The sequence below is a fragment of the Pseudochaenichthys georgianus genome, chromosome 5 (assembly GCF_902827115.2).
Source record: "Pseudochaenichthys georgianus chromosome 5, fPseGeo1.2, whole genome shotgun sequence".
Lineage (NCBI taxonomy): Eukaryota > Metazoa > Chordata > Actinopteri > Perciformes > Channichthyidae > Pseudochaenichthys > Pseudochaenichthys georgianus.
This window is the reverse complement of record NC_047507.1, coordinates 35,734,673-35,752,861: the sequence shown is the minus strand read 5'-3', so window position 1 is coordinate 35,752,861 and position 18,189 is coordinate 35,734,673. Positions and strand designations below refer to the sequence as shown.

Here is an 18,189-nt window from a genome sequence, read left to right as displayed (position 1 = left end):
CCTGTATGATCTCATTCACTATCTTAAAAAGTTGAAGATCGATGAAGATCAGAGGATGACATAATTCATTTAAAATCCTGATGGATTAAAGGGGGCATCTTATGCTCATTTTAACATCAAACGTTTTACTATTATTTGCTACTCTTTTGGGTTTATACTAGTGCATTTGACATGCTTTAATCTTAAAGCATATATTATAATGTCTGACTTGATATATCTGATATGCTTTTACAAAATTGCACACTTTTGCAATGGTACTTTTCAAGATATTCAGACTGTTGGGCAGTATGAGAACCGGTCAATGCCATTGGGGCCCCAATTTTATTTTTGCATGGGCCCTTGGCCGGCTCTGTCTGCCAAGGGCCCATGGACTGGATAGTTACGCCACTGGCCAGTGCCCTGTAACAGAGGTGTGGACTCGAGTCACCAATTTGATGACTTTGGACTCGACTTGACAAAATCACAAAACACTTGGACTTGTACACCAATGAATCGGGACTTGACTTGGACTTGAGCCTTCTGACTTGAGGTGACTTGATACTTTAATTCAGGGGTCTCCATTTAAAAAAAAATAATTTTGTTCTGGGAAAAAAGTCAGAATTCTGACTTTAATCTCAGAATTCTGACTTTAATCTCAGAATTCTGACTTTTTTCTCAGAACAAAACAAAAAAAATTCTTTGGGAGAAAAAAGTCAGAAATACCGGTAACTGTAGAACCAGCTTCAGTGAGAGATTTACACATTGCAGTAGGCAATTCCGCACAAGGATGACCGGAAAATTACAGCCCTTTTGCTTTGCTTTTTTTTTTTAAATTATTGGTTGATCCACAAGATGTGAAATATAGAAACGGAACAAATATCTGCCTGTAATGTGCCAGTGCAATAACAATTATTAAAGTATCCAAAAATAAAAGATAGGTTTTGTTGCACACAACAATGCCTGCAAAACAGATGTTGAGACATAATACAATTTACCTTCAGAATGTCTTTCAGTATCAAAGCAATACTTGCAATCTTAGTAAAAAGCAAACAATTGTAATCATAACTTCTCATAACTAAGATAACTGGTAGAAGACTAGTTCAGTCTGTTTATATGCACATCTGAGAGTTGTGTGTGTGTGTGTGTGTGTGTGTGTGTGTGTGTGTGTGTGTGTGTGTGTGTGTGTGTGTGTGTGTGTGTGTGTGTGTGTGTGTGTGTGTGTGTGTGTGTGTGTGTGTGTGTGTGTGTGTGTGTGTGTGTGTGTGTGTGTGTGTGTGTGTGTGTGTGTGTGTGTGTGTGTGTGTGTGTGTGTGTGTGTGTGTGTGTGTGTGTGTGTGTGTGTGTGTGTGTGTGTGTATAGGGAAAGTGTGTATGTGTATCTACTTGTTTAGAAGAACCACCCAGTCCACCACTTGAAACTTTAACAAGACATTTGGAATCAAGGCAATGTGACAACTGAGGAAACATTTGATCATAAAACATTTTAAGCATTATTTTAAGATGATGTCTTAATTACTTTTTACACTAGTATAACACATGTTCTAAATAAACAAGTATGCTTTGAACAAGGCACTTGCTTTGCAACTTTATATTCCAGTCAATGGTCAGATAAGGGGTTAGCTCCACATTCATGCTTTTACTCAAGTTATTCACCTGGGTAAGTGGCATATCATTGACATTGTATTTTACAACTGTCTGTTTCCATATAAGAACAATGAAGCATGCAACTGTTCTTGTTTGAATCCTTAAACATCTTAGCAGTATTAAAAGGTCTTGAATTACATGAACAAATTACATTTCTGTCAAGTCAGGTTTGTGTTCTGCAACTGGAGAATATGTAATGTAGTCAATATGCAAGTTTGTTGTAGTTTGTGAACACACCACCAAATAAAGTCAGAATTCAGAAGTCAGAATTCTGACAGTTACCGGTATTTCTGACTTTTTTCTCCCAAAGAATTTTTATTTTTTTTGTTCTGAGAAAAAAGTCAGAATTCTGACTTTAATCTCAGAATTCTGATTTTTTTCTCAGAATTCTGACTTTTTTCTCCCAAAAAAAAAAATGTTTTTTTGTTCTGAGAAAAAAGTCAGAATTCTGAGATTAAAGTCAGAATTGTGACTTTTTTCCCAGAACAAAAAAAAATAATATTTTTTTAAATCCTCCCAAAAAAAATATTCATGTGGCCCTAATCCTCTTCCGTACAAATCAAATCAAGTTTTATTTATATAGCACATTTATAAACGATTTTTGGTCGGGCCAAAGTGCTGTACATGCAGGCAGGGGCGGGACTTTATTTTGCTGAGCTACCATGCGGCCAATCATATGCGAGGACACACTAGGATCATACCATTATGTGAAAGAAGGGTGGGAGGGAAAGACGCTCCAAAGACAGCGTAGTGGTACAGGCCAGCTACACAGAGCGACGGGAAGCCGGATTTAAATGCAAGCGCGTCGGAAAAAGTCAAGAAATTAGCGAAAACCGAAAAAAGAAGCAGCATCTGGCTGCATTTCAATGATATTGGAGAAAGCAAAGCTGAGTGCAGGATTTGTAAAATGAAAATAACCATTTGGTAACCTCTCAGGATTTATTGTCAGGTGGGAGAAGTTCAGATCTTGTACTTGAGTAAAAGTACCAGAGTGTAGGAATACTCGGTTACAATAAAAAGTCTTGCATTCAAAATGTTACTCAAGTGAAAGTACATAAGTATTAGCATCAAAATATACTTAAAGTACCACCTGCAGAGGGATCTAGATTCAGGTGTTCTTTTGCCCATAGAGACCGCCTCGCTGCACACTATCCCTTGCATAAAGATAGATTGTGGGTCCCTTATAACATGTTGTACACAGTGGAAATAAACATTCTGGTCACCTTAAAATCAAGGTCCATCAGATAGCGTGACTTAAAATCTGATGCTGTGCCATCTGAGAGACCCAGACTGAGAATGTATCTGCAAACATATAACTGTCTTCCATCTGCAGTCCAGTATTTGCACATGTTTGTGTGTCTGTTTCAGGATGTTCCCGTCTCTTTTAATGTGTCCCAGAGATGCATGTGCTCTGTTTTTCAGTTTTGGATTGGCTGAGAGTTGAGGGTGGTCTTTCCCTTTTGATTTAAGCACTTTGCGTGTGAGTTGAAGGGACGTGAAAATAGGTGTGCTAGAATTCATTAAAACGCTCCATTCTTGGCTTCATCATTTAGTATTACCTTCCTAAATAGCAATATAAAAATGTCTTGCACACAAAGTAACAGGTGACGGATGCTAATTCATTTTTGCAATAACAAGATCTTCTTACAACTAATTTATGTTTAAAGATAATGGTTTGGTAAGAAACAAGTGAGAGTACCGTCATTTCGACTTTTAAAATAGATGTGGTTGAATTTCTCTGTCTTGTCAAAGTTATGGTCGTTTGGTGTTAATTGGAGAATATTTAGGACGCAGGGATTGTTTGTTTGTTGCAATGTCCCAAAGCTGTAATTAGTCTGTCTTTCTCTACAGGATGTCGGTGAAGCTGCGATTCGACTCCCCCTCTGATGGAGGTTTGGTCAACAGGAGCCGCTCCTTCACCGGGTTCAGCTCTCTGAGTGGACGACGGCGGTGAGTAACGAATTGTTACAGCTCTGAGATGTATGAAAATATAAGCATTTTATCTGCCTTGAATTGCTGCAGTCAATACATGGTAATGAGAAATATATTAGCTCCGTGTCTTTAAGTCGTCTACATCGACACAGAACCAGCGGCGCCGGATTCATTTCAGAAGTGGGGGGGGGCAAAAAGTGTGTGTGTATGTGATGGTCAAATAAATGCTAAATCTACAGGCACTAGCGGAGTGGTAATCACTCCGCCTCTGGCTACAGGCATGGCCGTATCCACCATTGAGGTCACCGAGGTCCGGACCTCGATACTTTTTTCAAGGTGTATATAATAAAAGTCGTGAAATAAGTGCACATAATTAACAGGGTTCCTCGAAGTAGTTCCATTTACTGGCAGTGGGGGCGCTGCATAACTACATAGCCTGTATTAAAGCAAACAGAAGAAGACGACATTCATTTATGCACTTACGCACTTTTTTTAAACACACTCTGTGAAAATTAGACTTTTCGTGGCTGTGCAGGAGGCTTGGGCACTTTTTCCAGTTATGAACTCCGGAATTTACAAAGCTATCATCTCCACATTTGGAGAAAGTTACAACCCGTTTGACAGAAGCAAATCTGCATATTTCATCTGGCTGCGCTGGTTCTAGGGTTTAAGGGCCAGGCTCCGGAATTGTGGATGTCAGGCAGTGGCACCCACAGCCAATCAGCGCGTCATAGCGATGTTGACGTTCCTGACAAGCGGCAAACTCTGGGGCAGAGCCGGGAAGCCCAGAAGGAAGTGCCACAAACTGCAGTTCATCTAGTGGCCGACAGGGGATGGATGCAGAAAGGAGTAATTCCCATAGACCCCCGTGTTAAAATGCCCAACTTTACAGCAGAAATAAACATGTTTCTAGCCTGGATCCAATACAACTTATTCTGAATATAGTTAGATTCCACCTTCATGACAATGGAATAGGGAATGCATTTGTTTACCAAGAGTAAATTAGTAAGTAAAGTAAGTTTTGCCGTCAGTGAATGAAAGTCTTATTTCTTCTTGAGGTCTGCAGTGAAGCGTGTACACATTTGCTGAATTATGAAAACACTCTCAGTGTGTGCCCACTGTGCGACTGTCAAGGATAAACAACCTGTGGCCGCCGAGCCAGTCATGTGGATGTCAGTTTTACACATTCTGAGGCCGCCGTGCCTATGTTTTTGTTTTCACTGCTAGTTTATGCTTATGTTTAATTAGTGCATTAAAAAATAAAATCATTAATGAAGTTTCAGCTCAGACCCCACGCTTAATAAGTCTCCCCCTGGCCCACCTACATTTCTCCAGGCCCACCCACACAATAATACCTGGCTACGCCACTGATGTCAGGGATGTGACATTAAAGTTGTTGAAGTTCAGTTTTGTTTGACTGTATTTTATTTAATTATACGCTGGTTCTTCTGACATGTTTGTGATATCAAGGCTGACACAGAACAACGTAACAAAGAAACAAATCTAAGCTTTTTTATTGGTTGTAATGTACATGGATACATTTGAATGGTGTGACAATGTCCTCTTTGATTGGATTAAAATGTAATTCTTCCTGTTATGTGTGCCTGCTTTATTTTACCTAATGCATTATATGAGCCTCTGTCGCTCTGTAGCTAATGAGATTGTCTTATCATCTCCTCAATTAGCAAAAATAACAAATACACAGCTAGATCAGATCGCGTTCTTTTTAGATGCGACTTTAGAGTAGAGGGGAATTCTTGAAACGGGATGTACATGCTGCCGAACTTGCTGCTGCTAGCTACAGTGCAGTACAGGTTGATTAAATGGTTCGCTCGTCACGCAAGGTATCACATGACATGAAAGGGAGCAAGTCCATTGGACAGACAAATTACAAATTAATTTAGGTTGCTTGGTTACTTTGAAGACTGTGTGAACCGGTCAATGCCATTATTATTTTTTGCATGGGCCCCTGGCCGGCTCTGGGCCCCGGTGCGTTGCACCGGCTGCACCGTCGATGGTTACGCCACTGCCTGTTTGTGATGCCACATTCAGGACCCTCAGTGTCCTTTTTTTAACAGAAGACCGTTGCTAGAAGCTGCAGCTAGACTGCAGAAGCATTAGTTGTTGTTTTTTGAGGATGGAACAATTTCACACACAGATATAGGGAGGCTTGACCTATACAATTGATTTATTATGGTTTATAATTTAATGTCAAGACGAAGAAGAAGAAAAAGATGGCTCAACTGTTGTGTCAATCCTGTGGAGATGGAGATGGAGGTTATAAATCTCCAAAATCATGTTCAGCTTAAGTCTCAGCAAAACTCACAACATTTCTGCAGCCTTGGAGACCCAGAAAACTATAAGAACATCATCAAGCAGCACTGAACAGGTCTGCTTTATTTGGCTCTGCCTTTGTGAAGCAGCTTTTTCTGACATGAATGTCATGACATCTAAATACAGAGCAAGACTGACTGATGAACATTTAAATGACTATGGCTACACTCCAGCATACACCTGTATGGTGGACTCCATGCAGCGCCAGTCATCTCACTAACTGTGAAAAATAGTGAATGCACTTATTTTACACATGTGCCATAAGATGTTTGTAAGGTGGTGATTAAGGTGATATATTTACTATGTGGGCCATAATAATATGTGAGAAATTGTTTTCTTGGACCTTGATGTGAAGTTAAGATTTTTGATAAGCTTTGGGTATTGCCATTTCACACGTGTACAAAGGTAACTTAATTCAACTGATGAGGGCTCTGTGAACAAATGTAAGTGATGTGATGCAAGTAGCTCTTGGTCACTTTCATTTTTTCAAAGTAGCTCTCAGATGAAGAAAGGTTGGAGACCCCTGCTCTAAAGTAACCCCATGACACTAAGATTACCCAACCCACTCTCTTCAGTCTGCGTACAAATGACACGACTTTACACATTGGAAATGCGTGCAATAGATACGCAGAAGTCCTATTTTGCGTGCAAATGATACGCTAACCATTCCCATTGAGGTCTGATGCCGAGTTTTGCGTGCATATGATACGCCACGTCGGGTCTTGGTAGACCAGAAGCCGTGTGGTTCATAAAAACATGTTCTTACTCAAGCCACGATTATTGTTTTTATTTTAAATCGTATAATGTCTGACTTTTTTTGCCGTCTGTGAGGAAAAGAAATGGGGCTCAGAGCTTCAGAATAATGAAATCTGTATTTTTTTAAATCTTTTTTTCCTTCTAATTTGTTATTCTTTTCTAAATAACACCCTGTTATTTACTCAACAATAACACACAATTATCCTTGTTTTTATTTATTGGTTTAATTCCATAATCTTGGGCTTTTTAGCATGCTTTTTAGCATGCTTTTTAGCCGTAAATAAAGTCACCGGAAACAGGCGTAGACGGTAAACTGATTACCCAAGATCCTCAGCTTGAAGCTCGGCATGTTTTAGCCGCAATGCACGTTGGGATATGGTTTTAATGCGATATGATATCCGAAGAAAAATGCAGAGTTTAGGATGGCCGAAGACACTACACTACCCATAATCCCCAGCTATCGTTTGGGACTACAGTCCCGTTGACAAACCCCGTGATTAATCGTCAAGCTCTGGGATTGGATGTTGGAGTGGCAGTGCGCCAAGGTTACGCCGAGCGTCAAAAGGCTCTTTGAAATGGAACGAAACCACGGCAGACTATTCAAAACTGGAATCGAACGCCCCCCGAGAACTACACATGCTGGCTATTGTGTTTCGCAACATGTTCTCTATGGCACGTCTCTACTGGGAATTGTAGTTTTAAAAGACGTTTTCGTTTTCCCAAAATTAGAAGTTGACAGTATTAAACTGTGTACAGCCCTGGAGGTTTAGGCGATAGGAAACACATCGGTGTGGACACATTTAAAACATGTAATTACTAAATGGGTGAAAATCGCTTGTATCCATAATGGGCAGCATTAATATATATGACAGCTCATTGTTACTTTGTAATTCTACTCCACTACAATTCAGAGGTTAACCTGGTATTTTTACTCCACTACATTTATTTTAGTTAATTTGCAGATTCTGATTAATGATGTGGAATATAAATAACCCTTAAAGCAGACTTTAGTTACACCTGAATAAAATTCAGGGAAAGGTGATTGTCAAGTGCCAACAATCAGGAGAGATATTTGATAGTTGGTGCTTGAGAAGACTAAACATTTATCTGCAGATCTCTATAAAGTATATTCATTACTCCTTATTCTCTACTAATAGTTAATTAAAGACTGTATATAATGGCTATTTTGCACATCCCTTTCATATACACAACTACGGTGTAGTTATGCAATGAATGAAAAACTTGGGTCGCAGGTTCCTCAACAGTGCATTACAAGACATCTATCAATATGTGTGTACTGTATACCTCCACCATTAAACTGTCAAATTCTGCACATTTCTTATACGATCTACATACATAAGAGTATAATCAATGTGTATAATATCAGTTAAAATAAGTGCTTCAACATAGTTAACATTGCAGGAAAGCAATATATTAGACATTAAGTAATTTGTCAGGCTTAATATTTATGTGTAGATACCTCCAAAGCTTTTTTCTTATTTGAAAGAAGACATTAACCTAAAGTATTCTTTAATGTGTTCATAAAGGTTAATTAGATTGTCTGTTTTGCACATCCTCATATTAATATCTTTGTACATCCAGCACTAAACTGTTTTATTGTAGAGATCACTTACAGTATCTTCTTGATTTTTTATATTCTATATTTCTATCATTGACCTTCTACTTTCCCCCTATGAAAGTATGTACTCTTAATATTTTTTTCATCAAATAACATTATTCAACAAAAATAGTTCAATAACATGCTTTAACCACTAGACGGTGCACACAAGGTACACACAGCATACTAATAATAACTTTGTATTATTAGTGTAGGACACTTATGTATGTATAACATCTGAAGATGTGTAGTTGTATTCATGTTTTCACATAATTTTACAGGATATTGCTATACTATTTCTCATGTTTTACTTCTACACATTAATATAGGATTTGTAAAACATCACAGACAGAAAGGCATATCCGTCATTTAATGGTAAGCTATTGAAATTGTGATTCCATAGATGTGTCTCCCATCACCCAAATCCCCTGACTATTCTCTCAACTCAGTATTTACATTCTTATATTCAAAGAAAATCAGCAATATCTTCTTCTTTTTAAATGTTTTTCGGATTTCCTATCGCATTAGCACCATATCCCAACATGCATTGCGGCTAAACAATCCAATCACCGAGCTTCTAGCTGAGGATCTTGGGTAATCAGTTCAGTGGGTTTGTGTTTGTATCGCGATGATGCTCGAAATGTCCCTTATAGGCCTACGTCTGTTTCCGGTTACTTTATTTTGAAATTCAGTTCCTGAGAAATGGCTAAAAAGCCAGAGATTATAGAATTAAACGAATACATAAAAACAAGGATAATTGTGTGTTATTGTTGAGTAAAACCGTGTGTTATTCAGAAAAGAATAACAAATTAGAAGAAAAAGAAAAAAAATACAGATGTCATTATTCTGAAGCTCCGAGCCCCATTTCTTTTACTCACAGACGGCAAAAAAAGTCCAACATTATACAATTTAAAATAAAAACAATAATCGTGGCTTGATATTGAGTAAGAACATGTTTTTATGAACCGCACAGCTTCTGGTCTACCAAGACCCGACGGACAAAACGTGGCGTATCATATGCATGCAAAACTCGGCATCAGATCTCAATGGGAATGGTTAGCGTATCATAGGCACGCAAAATCGGACTTCTGCGTATCTATTGCACGCATTTCCAATGTGTAAAGTCGTGTCATTTGACTGAAGAGAGTGGGTTGGATTACCTACTGTACTCTAAACCATATATGAGATGAAGTTACCAAATTATTTTTGATATGTGCTTACTACGAGCAAGACATCTAATCAGCATCAATTGGAAACATTTTCTTGAGGGCAAAAAGGATTTTTTTGCAATTCATAATGATAAGCATTCATTGACATGGTCGGACCTTTACATTGACAACAGTGGCTGCTGTCTGATCAGACAGAACAAAAGTCTTTAAGAACAAAAACAGCCCAGTGAAATAACAAATAAGTCCAAAGCTTGTTGACAACAAATATCATCTGTGGAAGTAGTTTTTCATACTGTAAGAAAATAAAAGAGATCAAATAAAATCCCTTAAGATCAAATATCCTTGAAGTTAAACTGTCTTATGTGTGGAGGGAAATCCCGTCAACCTCAGATGAGCCTGTTTCTTAATGATGGGCAGACTGTGAATGCACCACAGACTTTAGAGTGTTTTTCTGAATGAAGAAAATAAGGACAAACACACAGGATGTCCCACAAGAGGGAGAGCATGACATGTCATGTCATGAAAGCTGGAATGCACTTCCTGTGTGTTTTCTATCTTAAAAATGCACGAAAACACTTTAACTTTTTTGAATAAATAAATACACATTCATTCCTGAGAGCCTTTACTGTGTTCCTGCCCTACCATCATTCTTTATTATGGAGCTTTGATATAATGACATGTCCTGGCTCTAAACATGATATAAACGCACCACAAACACACTGAGAAGGACGACAAATATCACACAGCATGAAAACACTTTTATAGCAGAGTCCATAATTACAGAAAACGTCTGCAAAATCTGAGGGAAGCTTTATGTTGTGAGAAATACATTCTACAGATGTGACACAAACACTTTGAGTCTGACATTTCTAAGCATCCATTGCATCTTAGAATATTTTAGTTTTTGCATTATGGTGGCCGTCATTTTACCATATTTACCTGATTCATTCTCACTGTGAATGTATGCTACATAAGGAATGCAATAGACAATAATTGCATCAACAATCACTCTATAAAGTGCATTGGGTATCCTGGCATTGTTGCAAATACAGTTGACAGCATCAGTCCGTTTGGCAAAGTCGGGTGATTCTAAATTAGAGATAAACTGGAACCGTCTTCCAATAAACCCTCAGTGCACAAAGGGCTGGATTGGTGGGTCCAAAAAATGGCAACCAAACCAGCTGTTGGCCTATCTTTCTACAAACCGCTGCTTTTAACAATATGGACGAACATTAACAATGTAGTCATTTTCATACAAACCATGGTCTTTCCCCAACCCTAGCCAAACCTTAACCAGAGCAGTGTCAGATCACAACTTGAGCTCAGAAAATGCTTCTCTGTTTCCCTCTGGGTTACCCTTACTTGGTAAATGAAAATTAATGTTTTTGATTTACCTTGGTATAGAAGATCATTGGTAATCTGTCAGACTACTGTTTTTATTACTTACTTAAACAAGGACTTAGATTCAGGTAACAGATGTTTGTGTCCCGTATGAAACGAAAAGCCAAAGACTTATAATTTGACCTTGTTTAAATGAGTTAACTTGGGTAATAAGTTCATAACTGCCTGGTTAAGTTTTCCAAACCTAACAAGGCAGCTTTGAGAACTATACTTAAAGTGTTTTTGTAACAATTCACAACTCTAACCTTGTTCTTAAAACTGCAAACGTAATCCAGGAGAAAATACAATTCCTTCGGATTGCAATTGTGGACGTAGATTTAGAATAACGTAACTTTGAACATGAGTTAGATATAACTCTGGATATAATAAGAATTTAACTTAAAGTAATATTATGAATATGAAAAATCCTTCATTCAGGTCAGAGAATATTGGGTACAACTATCTCACTCCTTGTCTTAATAAATATATATATGTTCTTGTTTTTAGGTCATCTTCTGTTCGTAACTCTGTGCGCTCCCAGGCCAATTCTGGAGGTAAATCTCCCAGAATGCAACTGTCTCCCAGCAGAGGGGGAGCTCTCTGGTCTTTGCAGCCAGAGACGGTGGAGACTGTCTTCCAGTCACTGCGCAGAGGACTCAAGTATGTTTACTACTACTACTACTACTACTACTACTACTACTACTACTACTACTATTACTACTACTACTACTACTACTACTACTACTATTACTACTAAAGGGGTTGGGTTACATTATGTATACGAAATGTATTGTAATGATGCTTATATACTACAAATAGGATTCTGTGGAGGGATAAGTACTCAATGTACACAATGGGTACCAATACAAAAGCAAAGGTGCTTATTATAAAGAGAAATGGCATCTGGTGGTGTTATGGCTGTTATTGCATTATTAGATTGTAGTGATGCATTAACGTTACTGTTGCATCAGGTGGATCTAGTTTGAACTACTTTATATATAGTTAGAAGGTTGAGTTTCCAGTCAAGGGGTCACGGTCACATGTGTTACGGTAGGGGTGGTAAGATGAGTAATGGGAGAGAAAAGATAGAGTACATTCATTACAATATATTGTTTCTACTATATAAAAGTGTTACTATTACAATGAAACAATGTGAGAAGTTAAAGGGGAAATGTCTCTTTCTGGTGTGTGCAGGCAGTACCTGGAGGGTCACCAGGCAGAGATGGACTTCCTGTCTTCTCAGCAGAGAGAGACAAAGAGGAACTCCAGACTTGTGAGGACAGAGACAAAGAAACTGAACATGGGGGAGGGGTTAAACTGGTTTTTCAGCTGGTTATGATAATAATGATGTGTTTTCTGTTTACAGGCTTTTCTGTATGATCTGGAGAAGGTAATCTTTGCACCAGATCCGGACACTTTTTCCTACAATCCAACCTGCTCTCATATAGAACAATATAATAGGAAATACACCAGTTTACACACACTGAAAAAAAACAACCATATTTTTCCCTTCAAAGGAGATCCGAGCTTTGGAGAGATACATACGGAGATTAGAATTTCAACTCAGCAAGGTAAAAAAGTGGATTTTATTTTTATTTATTTTTTATTTGTCTTGTTGGTTAGAGTTTGGTCTTGGGTTAAGGAGATGGTAACAGGATATAGAACATTTCACAAAATAAGATCTTCAGGCAAACACACATTTATGATACTTAAATGTTTTGTTTAGCAAGATAATTTTCACATATTAACACCACTTTGTGATTTTTAAAGCATGAATACAATTTCCTGAAGGCTGTAAACAAACTAAGCATTCGGGCAGATGTGCAGCAAAAATGGAAACTGAATGTCTTTTCTTAATTGAATGTGTATCTGAACAGAGTGTTTGTGTGTGTCTGCAGGTGGAGGAGCTGTATGAGACGTATTGTATCCAGTGGAGGCTGTGTCAGGGAGCGGTGAACATGAAGAGAGCCTTCTCCCTGTCTCCCTCCACCAGAGCCTCCAGAGACAGCCTGCTGGAGCTCAGCCGCAACCACACACTCAGCCTGCAAGTGAGTGCGAGCAAAGTGTGTGTGTGTGTGTGTGTGTGTGTGTGTGTGTGTGTGTGTGTGTGTGTGTGTGTGTGTGTGTGTGTGTGTGTGTGTGTGTGTGTGTGTGTGTGTGTGTGTGTGTGTGTGTGTGTGTGTGTGTGTGTGTGTGTGTGTGTGTGTGTGTGTGTGTGTGTGTGTGTGTGTGTGTGTGTGTGTGTGTGTGTGTGTGTGTGTGTGTGTGTGTGTGTGTGTGTGTGTGTGTGTGTGTGTGTGTGTGTGTGTGTGTGTGTGTGTGTGCGTGCGTGTGTTTTCAGTTTGACTAAGGATGCGTTCTAAGTTGTATTTTATGTGGATGGGAGTTTTCCTCACCAGTAAAATATGATTTTGTTATAAATAATTAACATCTTGTACATTTCATTCATTTTTATTTTTTTAAGAAAAAGCCCTTCAGAATCTAAGTTTTGGAAATAATATAAAAATACTGGACATGCTGATGCTAAGTTGAACAGCCATTTGTGCTTAATTAGAATACTGAGAAAATTGGGGCTGTTTCCACTTTAAAATTGACACATTTGTCAAAAAGAGATTCAGTGAAATACTTGAGTTAATTACAAAAATTACAGATGATCACACAAAATAGCTGTAGTTGTTGTGTAAGAAGCTCGATGGAAGCTGCATGTATCTATTAATCAACTAAATGTGTAAAAAAGCTTTATGAATGATTTTGGCTGCGCTACAAAATCTAACAACATCATCACTCCAGACAAAAGTTGAGAACAGATTGTAATTGAAAAGTGTCTGCCACTTCTCCGTCATCTCCTCACAGCAGAGGGCCGGTGCTCGCTGCTAATCGTCGTAATGCTGCCAAACCAAATCATCTGGTGTGAGTGATGGGCCCACAGTGATTTTCCTGTTAGCAGCCGCATGCTAAGGGTCATTAACAGACAACTGAGGACTCATTCATACCCTGTCTGTCTGCAGAACATGTATTCTCACACTTTCAAACACATGTTCACAGAGCTACATCTGTTTAGTGTCTTATTTTGCTTATTTTCATACATCATAATGTCCCTTTTCACATTTCTGCCTTCTGTTTTTCTTACTGCTCAAATGTTTGTTTTTTTGTTTGCTCTCACCAGTGGTGGGAGAAATACTCAAATGTAGTATAATACAAATGAGCAATACCACAATTAAGATTCACAAGTAAAAATGTTTGGTCTGAAACTTTGGTTTGGTCTGAAACTCCTCCAATGGACTCCTTTGTTTACTTCTCTAACATAGTCACATCACTATGCAACAATAGTTCTTCCATTGGCTAACGCTCCAACACATTTGACTAGATAAGGGGTGGGACATCTCTAAGCGATTGACCAATCACAACAGAGCGGCCAGCTAACCAATCAGAGCAGACTGGGCTCTGGTTATATTTCACACAGGCTCCGCCCTCTACTGGACTCTATGGGTACTACGCTTAACCATGCTATGTGAGCATTCACATACTGAGTTGCATAAACGTAGCTGGCCAATCAGGGCGAGCCTACCTGAATGCGCGCGCAGGCACACAGTATAAGGCGGCCACGCCTCCTGATCCTGTTATAATTTTTCTCTTCAGCGAGCGAGCAACAACTGATGCAGAGAAAGTAAAAACGTTTGAAATAAGAAGAAATAATTTATCATACCTTCATGGAGTCGCCACTTCTAGAGACCCGGGCCGTTCCTTCGTGCCCTGGCTTAATAGCGGGCACCGATCCCCACCACCTCTGCTTCGAGTGTTTTGGGGACCAGAATATGGCCGAGGCGGTGCCATTCACGTTCGCCATTCCAGCGGGGCGGATGGCTCCGTTTGCCGGGGAGGAGAATGACAAGGAAAGAGACCCATTGTAATTTTAGGCAGATATTTCCTCACGGCAGCAGCCGCACACCTTTAGTAAAACTGCCAAAAAGGCCACATTATTGACCCGAAAGTACACACAAATTACACTTCAGTTACTCAACTTCCTTGACATGCTTCACGTTTTGAAATTTCACAGATATCTGTTACAGTTCTTCCACAAAACGTTCACATGTAAGAGGTTCATCTCTCATTCAGAACAATGGAAACCTGTGATCTCTGGACACCTCGTTAGCTCAAATAGAAACACCTGTGTCATGGAAAACGATGATGTCATCACTCCAACTGACACGCTCAGAGCAGCAGACTTCAGATAAAGGTTAATGGTCCTGCCCTCAACAGCTCTACATCAATTATGGGGTGTCATCATCATATGACGAAGGTCAAGAGAAGAGAGAGAGAAGAGAGGGAGGGCGATCAAGAGAAGAGAGAGAGTAATGTAAGTTACATTACTCTCTCTAGGTGGCAAATACACCAACACAAAGGTTAATTAAAATGACTTTCACATGTTCTACATTCAATTCAGGTTATGAGGAAGGTCAGTAAGGGGTTTGACTATCTTTCAGTAAAAGAGGCCAACAAAATGTGTTTCTGAATATCCAGTGTTGTATCCAGTGCTCTGTACATTAACCTCACTTTGGATCAGAATTGTAAGACTATTCAAGGTGCCCTGCTAAAGAATCATTTAGAGTTTTCCCTCTTACTTAATGTTCCTCTCTCTGCAGGACATGTCAGTTATGGAGGGAGAGTTGGAAATCCTCCTTGGAGAGCTACACATCAAAATGAAAGGTACACGCAAACACAGACACACACGTCCACACATTATCTTCCAAATATGTAACACGTGTTTTCCCTTGCAGGCCTGATCGGGTTTGCCCGACTCTGCCCTGGAGACCAATACGAGGTGAGCTTCTATTTTCAAACACCAATATCAGATATATTAGTGTTTGTGGTTAGAATAACAATGTGGAACATATTGAGTAGATGCTTCATTGAAAGTGAAGTCTAAATGTTTATTCAAGTTTAGTTAATCAAACATAGGGCTAGAGAGAGCTAGACAGAGCTAGTACTATACTGTAGCTTAAGGAGGAAGTCAAAGTGCTATGAAGTCATTTAGAGATGATAATATGGGGATTAGAGGCTTTGCATTTCAACAAATTCACTTACTTCAACTTTAAAATATGTCCATATCATAAAGTTTAAAAGAATTAAGTAGTACAAGTATAGTACTTGATTAATTGTAGCAACTAATTTATATCCCACCACTTGGGTGAGGGTCACTTCAAAAACCCATATTTTACTACTTTCGCTGGAGGGAAATGGACTATTATTTAGTTTGTATATTTGTTTATATATATTTGAGTTTAATGCCTTCCTAGAAAGATTGTATTTGTTACCATACAGTGATTTAAAGTGCAAAATATCAGAGTTTGCAGTTACATTTTTTAATGAAAAATGTGAGCTCTACATGAGTTATCCCTTACACCTCTACCTTATAAAGTTTTAGCTTATAATAATACAAAATATATTATAATAACAAATCTCAATAACTTGTACCTAAGGTATTGTAATAACTTCCTCTGCTGAAAAACACAACACAGGTTTTAAAACTCTAAGGTGGAAGTAACTCTCTTTAAACACACAACCCGTAACTGACTGAAGATTTAAAATCAGTTACTGACTGTTGGATGTCACATGACCAGGTGGTGGTGCGGTTGGGCCGCCAGCGATGGAAGATCAGAGGGAGGATCGAGTCCGATGACACTCAGGCCTGGGACGAAGAGGAGATGGTCTTCCTCCCTCACACACAACATAACTTCGAGATCAAGGTCACACACACACACGATATTTGTACTTTAATTGATTATTTCCATTTACTGCTACTAAATGTTAACAATGCGTTCACTTTCAAAGGCCAATATTGTACTTCTTCCATTTTTTGGACAGGAATAGTTAGTGGTGGACAGTAACTAAGTAAATTTGTTTAAGTACTGTACGTTTACTGTTAAGAAGACGTTTTGGGGTACTTTATTTTAGTATTTTCATTTTATGCTACTTTATACTGCTACTCCATTACATCCTAGAGGGGAATACTGTACTTTATTCTCCACTACGTTTATTTATTAACTTAAATTACTAGTTTATTTTCATATTTATATGAGTAATACAAATTATAATCGGAACATTTATTAAATTATCATATCAATAATATTTAATTTGATCCCAGGAAGAAATCATCAAGCCACCCACTAATTTATTTAAGGCAATAGATATATAAATAACACATCAAAAGTATATATTATAGTGATTCACTTATTCAAACATCAATAACTTATATCCAAATATATAATGTGTATTATTCTGTTTTGGTACTTTATGCATGCTCTTTGTTGCCAAACTGTTTTTCAATTTTACCAGAGAAAGAATATTTATTCATTGAAAATAATGTTACTACTTTTATTTAAGTAAAACCTCTAAATACTAGTTGTAACAGTCCTGCAATAATAAAATGATGTTTCCTTATGTGTTATTATCATGAAGTAGTATTATACATATTACAAAACCCTCTTGGAGGTGATATTCTGTAGAATCAGCATACATTTTGTTATACTTAAAGTCATTTTACAGATAATAACGTTTTTCTTTGAAAAAGAATGCAGGACTTAACCCTGTAATAGCAGATTTTTCCATGAAATGTCTACTTTTATCAAAATCATCTTCCCCCTCTTACTTACTTAAAACGTCACCAAGTTTTTGCAATACTTTTTGCTGTATTAAAAACACATTTCCTTTCACACCGTGTGTATTGTATTCTGTATGTACCTGGCTCATGTGTGGGTAGCTCACCCATCATGTCTGTTCTCTCAGGTGACGGAGGCGAAGGGTCTGGGTTGGCTGCTGGTCGGCATGGTGACGTGTCTGAGCGCCGACTTCTTTGTGGCCAGGCCACAGCTGATGCTGGTCGACATCACGGAGCTGGGAACCATCAAACTGCAGCTGGAGGTCACCTGGAAGTACGAACACATGCACAGATGAATAACTACGGAGCCCTGGAGGGTTCATAGAGAGAAAAATGAACAAAACGAGGCCACGTTTTATTAATTTGTGCGCACGAGATGTAATTTGTGGCCTCAATTTAAATAAAACGAGGCCACGCTTTATTAATTTGGGTGCACAATATACTTTCTCGTGCGCACAATATACTTTCTTATGGTGAGACACATCGAACTGCTCGATTATTACGCCATATTATTAGTTATATGAAGAAGATGTCCGGTCGCCAAGGCGTGTGTGTGTGCGTGTGGCCTAGCATTACTATACTTTTGGGGACCTAAATCTGTTTACACAGTCACGTGTGGGGACTCGACTCCCTTATGGGGACAAAATGGAGGTCCCCATAAGGGGAATCATTAATTTTAGCGTTAAGACTTGGTTAGGGTTAGGGTAAGGGTTAGGGTT

At 38.6% G+C, this 18,189-nt stretch overlaps 1 protein-coding gene across 3 annotated transcripts in view; it reads left to right on the top strand.

The window, feature by feature from the left end:
* Positions 1-18,189, top strand: part of ripor3 (RIPOR family member 3) — a 122,718-nt gene that overhangs the window by 58,024 nt on the left and 46,505 nt on the right. For all 3 annotated transcript variants that reach the window (XM_034083972.2, XM_034083970.2, XM_071203214.1), the window contains 10 exons: positions 3,475-3,573; positions 11,320-11,472; positions 12,007-12,085; positions 12,179-12,202; positions 12,330-12,383; positions 12,711-12,860; positions 15,456-15,519; positions 15,591-15,634; positions 16,434-16,559; positions 17,599-17,744. In XM_034083972.2, coding sequence (XP_033939863.1) covers positions 3,476-3,573; positions 11,320-11,472; positions 12,007-12,085; positions 12,179-12,202; positions 12,330-12,383; positions 12,711-12,860; positions 15,456-15,519; positions 15,591-15,634; positions 16,434-16,559; positions 17,599-17,744 — 938 coding nt within the window. In that variant the 5' untranslated portion in view covers position 3,475. The remainder of the gene's footprint in view (positions 1-3,474; positions 3,574-11,319; positions 11,473-12,006; positions 12,086-12,178; positions 12,203-12,329; positions 12,384-12,710; positions 12,861-15,455; positions 15,520-15,590; positions 15,635-16,433; positions 16,560-17,598; positions 17,745-18,189) is intronic.